Source organism: Mustela erminea, chromosome 3, assembly GCF_009829155.1.
Source record: "Mustela erminea isolate mMusErm1 chromosome 3, mMusErm1.Pri, whole genome shotgun sequence".
Taxonomy (NCBI): Eukaryota; Metazoa; Chordata; class Mammalia; order Carnivora; family Mustelidae; genus Mustela; species Mustela erminea.
Window position 1 is genome coordinate 27,642,215 of NC_045616.1, and position 18,738 is coordinate 27,660,952.

The window sequence follows — 18,738 nt, forward strand, 5'->3', positions numbered from 1 at the left end:
AGGTAGTATTTCTATAATTAAAAATAATATGCATATACTATTCTCTTTGATTCTATCTCAGATTATTTTATTGTAAGTAGGCTTCATGCCCAGCGTGGAGCTCAGTGCATGCAGGGCTTGAACTCACTACTGAGAGATCAAGACCTGAGCTAAATCAAGAGTTGGACGCTCAACCAACTGACCCACCTGAGTGCCCCCTATGTCAAATTTAAATTTTTTTTTCTAATTTTAATTTTATTTTTTTCTAGCTTTACTGAGGCATAATTGACAAAATTTTATGTAAAGTGTACAATATGTTTTGTGTACATTGTAAAATTATCACAAGTTAATTAACAACTCCATTACATAATTACTTTTTTTTTTTTTTTGGATGGTTGGTAAGGACAGTTATCTACTCTAAGCAAATTTTAAATATACAATACAGTACTATTAAAATACAATACAATATTACTAACTGTAGTCACCCTGCTGTACATTAGGCCTCAGAACTTACTGATCTTATAACTGCAAGTTTGCCCTTTGACCTACTTTTTTCCATTTCTCTTGGTGCCTGTCATCCACCATTCTACTCTGTTTCTATGAGTTGGACTTTTTTGTTTTTGTTTATTTATTTATTTATTTTTAGATTCTACAAATTAGCAGTTCCCTGTAGTATTTGTCTTTATGTCTAGTGTATTTCACTTAGTATAATGCTCTAGAGGTTCATCTGTGGTGTCCCAGTGGCAGAACTTACTTCCTTTTTTATGGCTGAATAATGTTCCATTGAATATAGCCTGTTTTCTTTTTTCATTCATGTATGACAGACACAGTTTGTTTCCATATCTTGGGTATTAGGAAATAGTGCTTCCATGAGCATGGCAGTGCAGATATCTCTCTGAGATACTTATTTCAGTTTCCTTTGGATATGTACCCAGAAACAGGATTACTGGATCATATGGTACTTCTGTTTTTGATTTTTTGAGCAACCTTCCTACTATTTTCCATAATGACTATACTAATTTATATTTCCATTAACAGTACACAAGGATTTGCTTTTTTCCATATCCTCGCCAACATTTGTTAATTCTTACCTTTTTGATAATAACTGTCCTAACAGGTATAAAGTAATAATCTCATTGTGGTTTTGATTTGCACTTGCATGATAACTAGTGATGTTGAGGACCTTTTTTTGTATACCTGTTGGTATATCTTCTTTGGAAAAATGGCTATTCAGATCATTGCCTATTTCTTTTTCTCTTTTAAAAAAAAATTTTTTTTTTTTTGAGTTGGGAAGTAATTCTCTTTAAATTTTTTAGAAAAATTTGTGTAGAGTGAGTATTACTTCATACTTAAGTGTTTGGTGGAATTCACCAGAGAAGCCATCTGGGCTTTTTTATCTACAAATTCAGTTTCTTTTTTGTTTTGTTTTTGTTTTGAATTATTTTAATTAACATATATTGTATTATTTGCCCCAGGGGTACAGGTCTGTGAATCATCAGGCTTATATACTTCACAGCGCTCACCATATCACATACCCTCCCCAATGTACATAACCCAGCCACCCTATCCCCACCCCCCCACCCCCCCAGCAACCCTCTGTTTGTTTTATGAGATTAAGAGTCTCTTACGGTTTTTCTCCTTCCTGATCCCATCTTGTTTCATTTTTTCCTTCCCTACCCCTCAAACCCGCCACTCTGCCTCTCAGATTCCTCACATCATGGAGATCATATGATAATTGTCTTTCTCTGATTGACTTATTTCACTCAGCATAATACCTTTAGTTCCATCCACGTCGTTGCAAATGGCAAGATTTCATTTCTTTTGATGGCTGCATAGTATTCCATTGTGTATATATACAGTTCTTCTTTATCCATTCATATGTTGATGGACATCTGGGTTCTTTCCATAGTTTGGCTATTGTGGACATTGCTGCTATAAACATTCGGGTCATTGCCTATTTCTTAATCACATTATTTACTATTGAGTAGTATGGGTTCCATATATATTTTAGACATTAACTCCTTATCAGACATATGATTCACAAATACTTTTTCTCATTCCATAGGTTGCCATTTTATTTCATTGGAGGTTTCCTTTTGCTACAGCAGACTTTTAGTTTGATGTAGTCCTATCTGTTCATTTTACTTTTGTTATCCATTCTTTTGGTGTTATATTTAAAACATTCATTCCCGAGACCAGTGTCAGGAAGATTTTTTTCTATGTTTTCTCCTAGAGGTTCAGGTGTTGTATTTAAGTCTTTGGCCCATTATGGGTTAATTTTTGTGAATGATGTGAGATAGGGGTCCACTTTCATTCTTTTGCATGTGGATGTCTAGTTGTCCCAACACCATTTATTGAAGAGACCATCCTTTACCCATTTTATGTTTTTGGTGCCCTTGTCAAAGATTAGTTGACCATATATGTATGGATTGATTTCTGGGTTCTCTATCTTGTTCTGTTGATTTATGTGTCCTTTTTTTTTTTTATGTCAATACCATGTTGTTTTGATTGTTGGAGTTGTGTAATATAGCTTGAAGTCAGGAAGTGTGATGCCTTCAGCCTTGTTCTTCCTTAGGATTGGTTTGGTATTTGGAGTCTTTTGTGGTTCTCTCTGAATTTTAGCATTGTTTTTTCTGTCTGTAAGAAAAGCCCTTGGATTTTTGATAAGGATTGTGTTGAATACATAGATCACTTTGGGTTATTTAATCATTATAACAATACTAATTCTACCAATTTAAGAACATCAGCTATCTTTGTTGTATTTGCGCCTCTTCAATCTTTTCCATTAATGTCTTACATGTTTCAGTGTATAGGTCTTTCACCTCCTTGGCTGAATTTATTTCCAAGTATTTAATTCTTTTTGATCCTGTTGTAAATGGGATTGCTTTTATAATTTCTTTTTCAGAGCATTCATTGTTAGTATATGAAAGTTCATGAATTTTGTATGTTGATTTTTGTGTCCTGTAACTTTACTAAATTTGCTTGTTATAGCTAACAGTTTTTGGTAGAATTGTCGGACACATAGCATGCCAAAACTAATGAATATAACAAAAATACTTCTTAGAGAGAAATTTATAGTGATAAGAGCCTATATTAAGAATAAAGAAAGGCGAGCCTGGGTGGCTCAGATGGTTAAGTATCTGCTCTCCACTCAGGTCATGATCCCAAGGTCCTAGGATTGAGTGCTCTGTTGGCTCCTTGCTAAGTGTTGAGTCCACTTCTCCATCTGCCTCTGTCTCATGAATAAATAAATAAAATCTTAAAAAAAAAAGAATAAAGACCTAATATAAAGGAACCTAAAGTTTATAGTTCAAGGTAAAAGAAAAAGAACTAGAAGAAGAAAAAACTAACTTCAAAGTTAGCAGAAAGAAGGAAATAATGAGATCAGAGCAGAGCTAAGTGAAATAGAAACTAGAACAACAGAAAAGATCACAAAATGAAGAGTTGTTCTTTTAAGGATAAAATTGATAAAGTCTTAGCTAGGCTAAGAAAAAAAGAGGAGACTCAAAATTAGAAACAAAAGAGGAGATACTGCAGATAATACTGCAGGAATACAAAAGCTCGTAAGAGACTCTTGTAGGCAATTATTGCCAAAAAATTGTGTAATCTGAAAAAATAAAGTCATATAAACAAACAACCTACTAAGATTGATTCAGGAAGAAATAGAAAATCTTAATAGACTTGTAATTACTAAGGAGATTGAATTAGCAAAGAAAAATTTCCCAACGACAACAACAACCACAAAATAACAGGACCCGATGGCTTTACTGGTGAATTCTACTAAACATCTAAAAGAGGAATGAATACAGTTCTTCTGAAACTCTTCCAAAAACTGAAGAGGAGGGGCGCCTGGGTGGCTCAGTCATTAAGCGTCTGCCTTCAGCTCAGGTCACAATCCCAGGGTCCTGGGATTGAGTCCCACATCGGACTCCCTACTCACTGGGAAGTCTGCTTCTCCTTCTCCCTCTCTCTGCCTGCTGCTCCTTCTGCTTGTGTGCTTTCTATCTCTTTCAAATAAATAAATAAAAAATCTTAAAAAAATAAAACAAAAAAAAACTGAAGAGGAAGTAATACTCCTAAAGTCATTTCATGAAGCCAGTACTACTGTGATGCCAAAGCCAGATAAGGACTTTATAGAAAAAAATATTACAGACCAATATCCATAATATATATAAATGCAAAAATCCTCAACACAACACTAGCAAACTTAATTTACTGGAACATTTAAAGGGTCATATGCTATGATCAAGTGGGATTTAAGCCTGGAATGCAAGGATCCTTCAACATTTGCTAATCAATAAATGTAATACAGCACATTAACCAAATAAAGGATAAAAATTGTATGAGCACAATAATAGATTCAGAAAAAGCGTTTGACAAAATTCAATATCTGTTCATGATAAAAGTCTTGAGAAATTATGTATAGAAGAAAGTACCTCAACATAATAAAGGCCATCTGTGACAAGCCCATAGGTAACATCATTTTCAGTGGTGATAGGCTGAAAGCTTTTCCTCCAAGATCAAAAACAAGACAAGGATGCCCTCTCTAACCACTTGTCTTCCACATAGTACTAGAAGTCCTAGCCACAGCAGTCAGACAAGAAAAATCAATAAAAGGTATTCAAATTAGAACAGAGGAAGCAGAATTGTCTTTTTTTTTTTTTTTTTTTGGCAGATGGATTATCTTAGAATTTTCTACTGTAACAGTGATATAATTTTAGCCTACACATTTCCAGTTACCCTTCTGTCTTTAAATGTTTGGAAAGTTACTATTTTTACTTCCTCCATTGCTTACCTTTGACATTTTAAATAACATTTTTACATTTCTGTTTTATTCTAGCAATTTTAAATTCTCTCACTCTTTTTTTTTTTTTTTTTTTTTTGCATTTTGTCTTTACTCCATACTTTGTAAGGTGCAGATACTCTTATTTCTCTTGTTTCTTTTACCACTTCTACTTCCACTTAACAGCTGAGCATTTGTCAATTGTATGAAGGTTGGACAATTTATATTCTCTTCTGTAACATTTATCTTGCATTTTTGGGGTAGGATTGATTCTAAAACCTGAAAATCAATGAACTGTGCTTGCATTTTTAGGACATGCTGGAGAACCAAGTAGTATACTAGGATTAAAAATTTTTTATTATTTTTTATTGTAATTCCAATATAGTTAACCTACAGTTTTATATTAGTTTCAGGTATACAATATAATGATTCAGCAATTCTGTACTTTACTCAGTGCTCATAGTGGTGAGTTTACTCTTTCTTCCCCATCACCTAGTTCATCTATTTCACTCATCCTCACACCCCCTCCTGTCTGGTAACTATCAGTTTGCTATAGTTAAGAATCTGTTCCTTAGTTTGTCTCCCTCTTGCTCTTTTTTTCCCTTTGTTAGTTTGTTTTGTTTAGTAAATTCCACATATGAGTGACATCCTGTATTTGTCTTTCTCTGACTTATTTTGCTTAGCCTTAAACTTTCTTGCTTCATCTGTGTTATTGCAAATGACAAGATTTTATTTTTTTATGGATAAATAACATTCCATTGAATACATACACCATATCTTCCTTACCCTTTATCTATTGATAGACACTTGGGCTGCTTCCATAATTTGACTGTTTTAAATAACTAACAGTGCCATAAATGGAGGGTATCCTTCCTCATTAGTGTTCTTTGGGCCCTTTTTGCTCTAGTTCAGGAAAATTTTCTTTGAAAAGTTTTTTTAAATTTTCTTTGTCCTTTACATTTGTTGAAATTATTAATTTGAGGGGCATCTGGGTGGCTCAGTAAAGCTTCTGCCTTCGGCTGAGGTCATGATCTCAGGGTCCTGGGATCGAGCCCCGCATCCAGCTCTCTGCTTGGTGGGGAGCCTGTTTCCTCCTCTCTGTGCCTGCCTCTCTGCCTACTTATGATCTCTGTCTGTCAAATAAATAAATAAAAATCTTAAAAAAAAGAAATTATTAATTTGAAGTTGGAGGTGTTTGGTTGCTTCATCCTGTGTGTTTTCCTTTATTTGTTTTCTTATTTTTGTTTTGTATATTAAGATTGTTTCCCCACTTGATCTTTGCTTATTCCATTTAATGTAACATTATTCTGTCATTCTCCCTCTATATTACTGTTCTTCTCAAAAGCCTCTCTGGATCTAGTTGTTATTATTTTTGGTAGTCTTTCCTCTTCTTTTGTGTGGGTGATCTCCTTTTGCCAGATTTTTTACTTGCTTTTTTTGTTTGTATTTTTCTTTCATATAATTAGCTTTCTTCCCAAATACAGTAATTCTGAATTGTCGGTTCATTAGTCTCTTGATGTCATGTATACACGATGGTGCTTATTGACTATGAGTTTCCACATTAGAATGAGTACTCAGGGCACCAGTCTGTAGGCAAGGGGTTCTTCAGAATGCCAGATGGGGATGGGTTTCATTCTGTGATGCCAGAGTATAATTTTCCCTTCCCCATGTTCTCCTTTGGACCTTCCTTTGGCTTCTTTAGAGGTCTGTTCTTATTTTGTTTTGCTTTGTTTTGTTTTACATAGGAGATACTTAATTGTAGTTAGTAACAGTTTTCCCATTCCCCCATTTTACCCCTGCCTCCCATCCCTTCTTTCGTGCTCACTATTTCACCTTCCTTTAGGAAGCCTTTGTGGACTTCTAGTCGGGCAGATCACTTCTTTTCTTACCTGTTGTATTTTCTGGCACTTAGTTTGGGATTTTGCTTCCTTCACTCTTTCACCTGTAGTATATGCGTTTCTTCCCATCTTTTATAAGTTTATTAATGTTTCATGTCTCCAAGGGTAACTGGTAAGAATATAAAATAACTCTTAAAAAATAGGATATTTAAACAGAAAGGTATATATATATATCATAGACAGCATGTTACAATTTTGTAGGTTAATAATTTTTTTCTTCTGTTCTGTGTGTGTGTATGGCCTTTTTGTTCAGAAATGTCTTGGAGCCCTATGTACATGAATGGGGCTTGTTGAGTGGTGGGTCATTCCCCCCGCCCCCCCCCCGCCGCCCAGTTTGGTTCAGATTAGGATTGGCCAGTATCGAGGTGTTATAGAATACTGAGAATATAGGATGGCAAAAGGCAGAAGAAGTCCCAGGCTGCAGATCCAGCTAGAAGGAAACAGTCTGTATTTTGAGAGGTCAGACAGTTAGCAAGAACAACATGAGAAAGTAAAGTGGGTAAGAATATGAACTCAGGATTTCTCCTTTTTTAAATCATTTCTTACCCTATCAGTTACTAACTTCATGATGCTGGTCGTGCCATGTGATGTCTTTAAAATTTAATTTCCTTGTTGGTAAAAAAAACTTTTTGAGAATTTATGAATTAATCTATTTAAAATACTTAGTGTAGTAAGTGCTCAGCAAATACCAACTACAGAGATTTCACACACACACACACACACACACACACACACACACACACACAGAGAGCTTCTGCATTTTTCTGGAAAAATTGGTATGTCTAGATTCCTCAATGGCACTGATAATATTTACAGCTGAGTAAAAACTGTCCCTTTCAAGTGGAATATTTGCTTTCTAGTTTGCTGTAGTCCCTAGTATTCCTTATGGTCTTAGTCTCTGCTTGATTCACTCATACATATTACCTGCCTTACTTGTTTGGGCATTTGGATTTGTGACTCATGGTTTATTGGTGTTAGGTAGAGCTGAAAGAATGTCTTCGGTTTTCAGAACTGATTTTTCTTTGGTGCTAGGATGAATCACTACAGAAGACAGAAATGCAGGCAGTATTAACAGAGTAACTCAGGCAAGGGAATGCTATCTCATCCAGAACATTCTTGGGAGCACGGGTAGCAGACTGGTTGGCATATGCAAAAAATTCTCACTGAGGTCTTTCAGGTAAACGAACAGCCTGATGTTAGGGGGTCTGGTGATAAGTAGCTGGGGGAGGGGGGCTCTAAGTAGAAATTATACACCTAAAACCTGGAAATGTTTAGGGATAGAAATAAATCATTTATTAATCTATAATATCTATTGACTGCCCTACATGCCCAGTAGTGTACTAGGTTCAAAGATCATGAAGTTATATATGAGTCGTTGTCATCAAATTCAACAGGCAATTTTAATACTGTCCGTAATACAAGGGCATCCTTAGAAATCTCCTAGTCTAATCCTATTTTATAATTATTAAAATAAGGATAGCCATATTAATCCTTGTCCAAGTGTTTGCTACTAGTTGGTATTCCAAGACCTCTTTTTTTTATTATCCTCGATAGGCAGGTAGCATCAAAGAGGTCTGGAATCATGTAGTGAGGGTCCCTAGACCTGACTCAACTGTTGTATTAGAGCAGGGTACAAAGATTGGAACTTAGGTAGGAGAGAAGGTTATATTACCTTACATAAAACTCATTCTTTGAAAATTGGAGTTAGAGATTCTTTTGGGGGACTTGAAGTAAGTGGCTGTGTCGGAGAAGCCTACATGGCACAGAACTATAGGCACCTTCTAGGACCTGTAGGTGTTGTGTAGAACCCGAGGGTAGCCTCCATCCCAGAGCCAGCAAAACAGGGGCCCTTACTGTTACAGGGCCAAAATGTGAATTCTGCCCATAATCTGAAAGGGCTTGGAAGAGAATTCTTCGCTACTTTAGCCTCCAGGTCAGAATGCAGCCGGGCTGATACCTTGAATGAAGCCATGAATTCCTGAGCAAATGACTCAGTTGAGCTGTGCCCAGACTTCTGATCCATGAAAACTGTGAACTAGTTAAGTGTGTATTGCTGTAAGCCTTGACGTTTTTGCTAAATTGTTACACAGCACTGGAAAGCTAGTACTTTTGGTCATGTCCAAGTATATTGCATTCTTTAGTATAGTGTTATAATGAACACAGTGCTTTACTATCTAATTTGAAATACCTAGTCCACCCTGTCCTGTGCTTTAAAAGCATGGTCATAGCAATTTGTGGTTCTCTGTGCAACAGTTCGAAATGACAGGTGTGCCACATACGCTCTCTCACAACTACTCCACTCATGTAACCCGAAGTAGCCATCAAGATATGTAAACGAATTGGTATGGATTCATTCTTTTTTTAAGATTTTATTTATTTATTTATTTGACAGACAGTGATCACAAGCAGGCAGAGCGTCAGGCAGAGAGGGAGGGGGGGAAGCAGGCTCCCTGCTGAGCAAAGAGCCCGATGTGGGGCTCTGTCCAGGACCCTGGGATCATGACCTCAGCTGAAGGCAGAGGCTTTAACCCACTGAGCCACCCAGGCGTTCTTGGATTCATTCTTACAAAAACTTATTCATGAACAATAAAATTTGAATTTCATATGATTCTCATGTGTTATAAAATGTTATTATTAATTTTTTTCCCAACCATGTAAAAATGTAAAGACCATTTTTAGTTTGTGGTGTGCAAAACAAATCACAGGCTGAATTTAACCTGTAGGCTGGAATTTGTGGCTGTAGTTAATAGCTAGACTTGTAGGTGATACTAATACTATTGGATAGTTGCTATAATAGGGAAAGTACTAGTGCTGTTTGAGATCCTCAATAAGAAAATATTTCAATAAAAAATGTATTTGTAAACATATTTTAAAGACTAAAAAATCTTATTACGGGTTCATGAGGAGTTTCTTTTGAATGTGGTGAACTGGAAAGGCTAAAACAGAAAAGAGCTTCCTTTCTCATTAACCACATTATCATGTATCTGCTTTGATTATTCTCCCTTCCTCACTCATAGATGATATCTTAGTTTCCTTTGATTTTTTGTTATATATTTATAAGAATAAGTTTACTTTCGGCAGTGGACTTATTTTCAGGTATTAAAGGTTTTGAGGTTCAGTTTTAAGCTGATTCCTTGCTTCTTTCAACCACTATCTCCCCACCTCTCACTTTCAGGCCTGGCTCTTGGCTCTGGAACTTTGTTTGGAGAAGAGATTTGACTCTTTCCTGCCCCCCCCCCCCCCCCCCCCCCGCCCATTATGCTGGCCCTTGCTCCTTTACTATTCATATTGGGTAGAGGGGTATGAAGACGAAAGGGCAAAAGTCCTTTCATATGTGAAACACGTTCATAGGCTCTTTCTTTCATGAGGCACTTCTGGTTTGTCAGAGGCTTCGTGAGGACTTCTGTAAAACAAAGTTCTAAATATTGCTGTACACAAATATGTACATACATGCATTACAAAAAAGGTCTGGAGCATACACACCAAACTGAAAGTAATGGTTATTACATCTGCATAGGCAAGTGGGTTGGAAGACAAGGGGGTGGGTATCCCAAGGGGTACTTTTACTTCATCTTTATTATTTGAATTCTTAATTACATGTAGATTGTGTTTTGGGTATTTGATTAAATGTAAACCAAAAGCTATGTATTGAAAATAACATAAAAGATTGCAAAAGGGGGGCTCCTGGGTGGCTCAGCGGGTTAAAGTCTCTGCCTTCAGCTCGGGTCATGATCCCAGGGTCCTGGGCTCTCTGCTCAGCGGGGAGCCTGTTTCTCCCTCTCCCCGCCCTCCCCGCCTGCCTCTCTGCCTACTTGTTATCTCTGTCTGTCAAATAAATAAAATCTTAAAAAAAAAAAAAAAGAAGATTGCAAAAGGAAAATTACTTCTAGAAGTAATAGAAGTATAGAAATACAGAAAGGCTCTTTAAGGTTCTAAAGTAAAGTGCTGTAGTAAATTAAAGTACTGATACATTCTAAAGTAGTAAAATTCTGATATATTCTAAAGTAAAGTACTGATACATTCATTAACTTTAAGAAACATTGTAATAATGTTATAGGATGGAAAAAAACCTGAGCTTTCTGATGTAGCACTGCTTTTTGGGTATGGGTTATTTCTAAAAGTCACATTTTGAAGTGTTGTTGATACTATGACCTATGATGTGTAGGTTTTAAGTATCATTTTATGAGCTTGGACAAATGTATACACCTGTGTAGTCCTTTTCCACTTAAGATGTAGAACATTTCCTTCTCCCAGAAAGTTTCCTCAGGCTACTCTTCACTCAGATATCCCAACACCCTAGGCAGCACTGGTGTGATTTCTATCACCACAGCTTGTTTTGCTGATTTTAGAACTTCGCGTAACTGGAATCATATAATATGTACTCGTTGGTTCCTGACTCTGTTCACTCAAATATGCGAGAGATTTTGCTAAAAAAAAAAAAAATTAAGTTCTTCTAATATATACAGAGCTATTGATAGTTTCTATTTCATCTTGTAATCCTATGTTGGATTTCTAAAAAAAAATTTTGTCCATTTCCCTTAAAAAAAAAAGATTTTAATTAATTAATTTATTTTAGAGAAAGAGAGTGTGCACAAGCCTTAGGGGGAAGAGAGAAGACAAGCAGACTCTACACAACAGTCTTGGAGCCCAGTGTGGGGCTGGATCTCATGACCTGAAGTTCACGACCTGAGCCAAAATCAAGAGTCAGTTGCTTAACTGACTAAACCAGACAGGTGCCCCAGAAATTTGTCCATTTTGTCTGAGTTATCAAATTACTGTCATAAAGTTGCTCATAATTGTCCTTTATCCTTTTAAAATTTGTAAGATCTTCAGTGATGTGCCTTCTTTCAGTATTGTTATTGGTTATTTATATATTTTCTCTTTTCATTTTTGATCATTTTTGCTAGGAGTTACCAGTTTTATTGTTAATTTTCAGAGAAGGAGTATTTTGGCTTTATTTACTTCCTCTGTTGTTTATTTTCTACTTTTATTGATTTTGTTCCTTAGATAATTTCTTTGAATTTCCTTTCAGGTTCATTGACACTTTATTCTGCTTTATTCAATCTACTTTTAAGTGTATCCAGTGAAGCTTTTCATTTCACATATGAGTCTTTTTGTTCTAGAGTTTCCATTTTTTTAATGATATTTTGGCATTTATCAGCTGACACTCCTGTTTTCACTTATTAAGACTATATTTTCATATAGTTCATGGGATATTAATAATAGTTTTATTAAAGTATTTCTTTCATTCTTTTTATTTTTAAAGATTTTATTTATCCATTTGATAGAGAGAGATCACAGGTAGGCAGAGAGAAAGAGAGGGAAGCAGGCTCCCTGCCAAGCAGAAAGCCCCATGTGGGACTCGATCCCAGGACTCCGAGATCATGACCAGAGCTGAAGGCAACGGCTTAACTCACTGAACCACCCAGGCACCCCATTAAATTATTTCTTAAAGTAATGTCTAATTTGCTCTTTTCTAGCTTTTTAAAAAGAATACCTAGGGTGCCTGGGTGGCTCAGTGGGTTAAGCCTCTGCCTTCAGCTCAGGTCATTATCTCAGGGTCCTGGGATCAACCCCCACATCAGGCTCTCTGCTCAGCAAGGAGCCTGCTTCCGCCTCTCTCTCTCTGCCTGCCTCTCTGTCTACTTGTGATCTCTTTCTCTGTCAAATAAATAAATAAAATCTTAAAAAAAAATAAGAAAACCTAGATCATTGCTTAAAAATGTTTTTCAGTTAGGCATTTAAAGCTTCTGATTTTGTTCTAAGTGTTGATCTAGATAGAGCTTACAAAATTTAGTGTTTCATTATTATTTTGTTACAGTTTTTTCTAATTTCGCACATTTATTTTTCAATTTATTTATTTATTTATTTATTTATATTAACATGTAATGTATTATTTGTTTCAGGGGTACAGGTCTGTGATTCATCAGTCTTACACAATTCACAGCACTCACCATAGCACATACATTCCCCAGTGCCCATCCCTCAGCCACCCCATTCAACTTTATACACAAAAGTGTATATAATTCCTTTTTTTTAAAAAGATTTTATTTATTTATTTTATTTTATTATTTATTTATTTGACAGAGAGGTCACAAGCAGGCAGAGAGGCAGGCAGAGAGAGAGGGGGAAGCAGGATCCCTGTTGAGCAGAGAGCTCGATGCGGGGCTCCATCCCAGGACCCTGAGATCATGACTTGACCTGAGCCGAAGGCAGAGGCTTAACCCACTGAGCCACCCAGGTGCCCTTATAATTGCTTTTAAATTTTATTTTGATCAGAGAATGTGCTGTGTAATACTTCAGCTCTGTGAGATTTAAATTCTGACACAGCATATGATCTTTCTTGGTGAGCATTTAAAGGAAGTACTATTTAGTAGTTATTAAATGTTATATTTTATAAATGTCAGCTAAGTGCAGGGTACTGATAGTATTATTTAGATCTACTGTGTCAGTATAATCCTGATATTTTTGCTTCCTTTAAAATTTTTTGAAGATCGATTTATTTATTTTCTAGAAAGAGCATATAAGAGCATGGGGAGGGGCAAAAGGGAGAGGGAGAGAAAATCTCAAGCAGACTCCCTGCTCTGTATGGAGCCTGATGTGGTGGGGCTTGATCTCATGATCCTGAGATCTGACGTGAACCAAAATCCAGAGTCAGTCCCTCAACTCCCTGAGCCGCCCTGGCGCCCCTAGATATTTTTGTCTTCTGTTTTGTCATTTATTGAAGCATTGTTAACATTTTCACCTTTGATCGTCTTTTTTCCTTTAGTTCTTCATTTTAGTTTTAATTTTAGTTTTTTTTTTAGTTTTTTATTTTGTTCATATGTATTTATGATTTTTATGTTTTTCAGCTTAATCGATATTTTTGGCATTATGAACTGGACCTCTGTATCTTTAGAGATATTTCTTTGCCTATTTACTTTGGTAATATTGTAGCTTCTCAAGTTTTCTTACACTTGCCATTTGCATAGTGTATCTTTGTCTCTTCTTTTACTTTCAGTCTCTTTGTCTTTGTATTTGAAATTGTTTTTAGAGGTGAATATAGTGAATGTTGCTTTTTTTAAAAAAAAATTTTTAAAGATTTATTTATTTAACAAAGAGAGAGGAAACACAAGCAGGGGGAACTGAAGTGGGAGAAGCAGGCTTCCTGCTGAGCAGGGAGCCTGATGTGGGGCTCAATCCCAGGACCCCAGGATCATGATGTGAGCCAAAGGCAGGCTCTTAATGACTAGGCCACCCAACTGCCCCTGGATGTTGCTTTTTTAATACAGTGACAATTTTTCCCTTTTGAGAATGTGGTCTATTTTCATAGGCCTTTGTGTGTTTTTGACTGTAGTGTCCTGATCTTTGTTTTCTTTTTGTCTCATGTCTTCTTTCTCTTTTGTTTTAATCAGATGTTGTTTATTGTTTTTATATTTTGCCTTAGTTGTTTAGTTATTCCTATTCAGTTAATTTTTTGTATTTGTCCTGCATATTAAAGTAAACATTCTTTGCTTGACATTGGCTACTTAATATTGAACCACATCATTCCCCACAAATATAACAATCTTAAAATAATGCAATTCCATATACTTGCCCCCATTTTTGTTGTCATAAATTTTACTTCCATTTTTTGTTATTAATGACACTAAAAAGTTATTTGTGCTTTAATCAGTAATTTATCTTTTAAGGAAATGAATACCCATGCATTTTTGATTTCCAGTGCTCTTAATTTCTATTCGAAGTTTGACATTTCCTCAATTTATAGGTTAATGTTTTTCACTGAATTTGGGACAATTTGAACCATTATTTATTCAAAAATTTTCTGTCCCATTCTCTTTATTCAATTTACTAGGACTTTAATCGCTATTTAGTAGTTTTAAAGTCCTGTTTTCTAATTCCACTATTAGGATTATTTTGGAGTCTGTTTCCTTTGACAGTTTGGTTTCCTGGCTGTGGACTTTCTAATTATTTGCATGTCTGGTAATTTTTAATTGTATGCTAGACATTAGGAGTCCAGCATTGTTAAGAGTCTGGGTCTTTTGTCTTTTTAAGTATGTTCAGTTTTGTTATGGAAAGGAGGGAGGTTTGCTGATGCTTTTCTTAAATCTAGGCTTGGTTTTAGGCTTTAGTTGAGCCGTGTATTGTAGTCTTTACTCTAGAGTATGGTCTTTACTCTTAAGACCTGGTCTTGTGGTGTCTCAGCTGAATTCCTGGGATATTAATGAGTTTCCTCCACCATGACTATATATGAACTTAAATCTCTCCCAGCACTGTGCAGCCATTAGTATGTTCATTATTCATTTAACCCCATAGTAGCCATTGTCCAATAGATATTTCAGAATATTGCTGCACATGTAGTCTAGCTTTCTGCCTACCACTCTTTATCCCCAGCACTGTACCACTGCCTCACCTTGTGTACCAAATCCTACAAATTTCACTTGTTTCAGCAGTGACTGATCTTAATCACTGCATTCTACCTGTGTCTCACCTCCCTGTATTGTGGTCAGAAAATTATCCCTCCCTAGAGAGCTTAGGTAAAGGTGGGACTCACCTTATGTGTTTGCTTTTTCTCGAAGATCATAGACCATAGTGCCTGTTACTCAATAACTGAAAATGGGTGCTTTATAAATTTTATCCATTTATGTAGTTATTTATAGCAGGGTGGGCAGTTCAGTATCAGTTACTCTATTATATTTGGAAACAGAATAAACAATGTATGTCTTTTTTTTTTTTTTTTAAAGATTTTATTTATTTATTTGTCAGAGAGAGAGGGAGAGCGAGCGAGCACAGGCAGACAGAATGGCAGGCAGAGGGAGAAGCAGGCTCCCTGCCAAGCAAGGAGCCTGATGGGGGACTCGATCCCAGGACGCTGGGATCATGACCTGAGCCGAAGGCAGCCGCTTAACCAACTGAGCCACCCAGGTGTCCTGTATGTCTTTTACAGATACCAAAGAGATGCTTACAGTTTTATCTGCAAAATATGAGTATGGCAGAAATACTATGAAACAACTTAAACACATTGGGTGTTAGGATTAAAAGCCTATTTGGGGGATTGCTGGGAATTAATCAGAAGATACTATTTGTTTCAGCTCTTGTTGCAATTGCATTATATAATAAGTTTCAGAAATACAAGTAAGAAGTCCTTGATACTGATCCAGGTTTCCTTATTAGTGACTATGTTTTGAAGTTACTTCTTTAATTGCAGAGAATAGGAATCCACTTAAATTGTTCAAACAAAAGTAGGAGAATTGCTCAAGCTTGCAGAATTGAGGTATGTTAGATGGGTGAAATTCCCAGAGAAGATGAATGGGGAAGACTCCTCCAAAAGCCTTTTTTTGAGCTTTAGTGTTTTCATGTATCTATTAGAAAATATAAAAACTAATCTTCTCCACCTCATGGCCAGTATTTCTTTCTTTCTTTTTTTTTTTTTTAAATTTTATTTATTCCTTTGACAGAGACAGATCAGAAGTAGGCAGAGAGGAAGGCAGAGAGAGGAGGAAGCAGGCTCCCCGCCGAGCAGAGAGCCCGATGCGGGGCTCAATCCCAGGACCCTGAGATCATGACCCGAGCTGAAGGCAGAGGCTTTAACCCACTGAGCCACCCAGGCGCCCCATGGCCAGTATTTCTTAACCTTGTGAAATTACTTTTTATTTTTTTTAAGGCCTAGTTCAAATGTTACATAAGAATTGTTTCCCATGATGGGTGGCAAGAGTGCTCTTTGCATTACCATTTCTGAAGCCCATTTCCATATATAGTTATAAGTAATAATAAATATTTATTATTTATTAATAAATAGTATTTGAATTCTTTTTTAAGAGGTTTTATTTATTTATTTGACACAGAGAAAGAGAGAGAGAACGAGAGAATGAGCGCAAGTACACGTAGGGGGAGCAGCAGGCAGAGGGAGAAGCAGGAAGGAGAAGGAGAAGCAGGCTCCCTGCTGAGCAAGGAGCTCAATGTGGGTATCCCAGGACCCTGGGATCATGACCTGGGCTGGAAGGCAGATGTTTAATGACTGAGCCACCTAGACTCCTGTATTTGAATTCTTTCCTTCTTTCTTTCTTTCTTTCTTTTTTTTTTTTTTTTTAAAAGATTTTATTATTTATTTGACAGAGAGAGAGAGAGCGCACACAAGAAGGTGGAGCAGCAGGCAGAGGGAGAGGTTGCAGGCTCCTTGCTAAGCAAGGAGCCTGATGTGGGGCTTGATCCCAAGGTACTGGGATCATGACTTGAGCCAGAGGCATTCACTTAACCAACAGAGCCACCCAGGCACCTTGTATAATTTCTAATAAATATTTGAATGAATGAAGTTCAAATGAGAATGTATATTTGAAAAGATTTTGAAAATGTACCTATGTGTGTATGGACATGTGGAAGACAATTTTACTAAAGTCTTTTACTGATTTTCAAAATATGTTCTCTTTTTTGCTTTTAAGTAGAAAATCTTATATTGACTTATGGATAAAACTGAAATGGTTTTAAGTTGTAAGGTCTAGGTTAGTGAATGTATACTGGCTTATGAAATAGCAAATTTTTAAAATATTTTAAATTTTTAATAAATTTTTTTTATTTTTATCATCTCTTTGTTATTAAAGTATAGGAGGAGGCTAATGGTTACTCTAAGTCTACTGTGGTTTGATTTAAGTGGTAATCAACAAATAGCAATAATCCATTGCTTGAACTTATGTTTTTAATATCCCCAAAATATATTTTTAAATTCTTCAGGTTAACTAATTTTCTTTTCTTAACATTCTAGCTCTCTATCAATATCAGCTTACATCACTGAAGAGATAATTTTGAAGACATGTTTTGCTGAAAAGACAACTGAGAAAAATTTCACGAATGGGATGAACACGCTTCAGTTAACTGACTACCTGCTGCAATTTGAATGTTAGCAGTTACCCACCTGGTACAGTTAATCTAGTGATGTACCTATTCTCACAATACCCTTTTTCATTGTGCTTGTCTTGATTAAAGAATTCAAAGTGGAGTACCGCAAACTTGATATGGATAATAAAAAGAAAGACAAGGACAAATCAGATGATAGAATGGCACGACCTAGTGGTCGGTCGGGACACAACACTCGAGGAACTGGGTCTTCATCCTCTGGAGTTTTAATGGTTGGACCTAACTTTAGAGTTGGAAAAAAAATTGGATGTGGCAATTTTGGAGAATTACGATTAGGTAAGACTATTTTGTTTATTCCATTATGCTGGAAGCTTTTTTTTTTTTTTTTTTTTTTTAAACTGAACGTACTTTCTAATGAAAATGATATAGTTATTGTTTAGTTGTTTTGTTGTTGTGATAATTTTAAAGAATATAAATGTTGGAAATTTCTTTCATACTTGTATTTTCATTTGTAAGGAGTTCCCTAGTATATGAATGTGTATTCATACATGTATATATAGTATAGTATATGAATAGTATGTGAATGTCTGTTTACTTGAGATCACCCATTTGGAATATGAGAAAAAAGAAAGTAAATTAAAAAGACCCAACAAGGTGGGAAAAAAAAAAAAGGACCCATAAGGAGCCATTTGCAGTGTATTAAGAATGGTGTTTAGGCTCTTTTTTTCATATTTGAAAACATGTAGTAACTGACCCCTTTAGGAGGGTATGTATGGCTTAAAGCCAAGGTAATATGCTGAAACTGCATAAAAATCAGTGAAATTAAGGAGCCTGGGTGGTCCACTTGGTTAAGCATCCAACTCTTGGTTTCTGCTCAGGTTATAATTTCAGGGTTGTGAGATTGAACCCCTGTATTGGGCTCCGCATCCATTGTGGAGTCTGCTTAAGTCTCCCTGTCCCACTCCACTGCCCTTCCACCCTTCTCTCTCAAATAAATAAACCTAAAAAAAAAAAAAATCAGTGAAATTTACATTGTGATTCTGTCACCACCCCCTCTCTAACCATTTAACCAAGTATATTCCACGCTGGGGCTCTGTAATCTGGATTTTTTTTTTCTTTTCTTTTTTTTTAAGAGACCCAGTGGGAGTGATCGGGCTAGGGAGAGAGAGAATCTTAAGCAGGTACCATGCCTAGCTTGAAGCGCTAGGTGGGTCTTGATCACATGGCCCTGACATTATGACCTATGCT

The 18,738-nt window shown here is 36.1% G+C and overlaps 1 protein-coding gene across 6 annotated transcripts in view; it reads left to right on the forward strand.

Moving 5' to 3' along the window:
- CSNK1G3 (casein kinase 1 gamma 3) overlaps positions 1-18,738 on the forward strand; it is a 112,886-nt gene that overhangs the window by 20,722 nt on the left and 73,426 nt on the right. For all 6 annotated transcript variants that reach the window (XM_032335489.1, XM_032335492.1, XM_032335491.1 and 3 more), the window contains exon 2: positions 17,399-17,826. In XM_032335489.1, coding sequence (XP_032191380.1) covers positions 17,649-17,826 — 178 coding nt within the window. In that variant the 5' untranslated portion in view covers positions 17,399-17,648. The remainder of the gene's footprint in view (positions 1-17,398; positions 17,827-18,738) is intronic.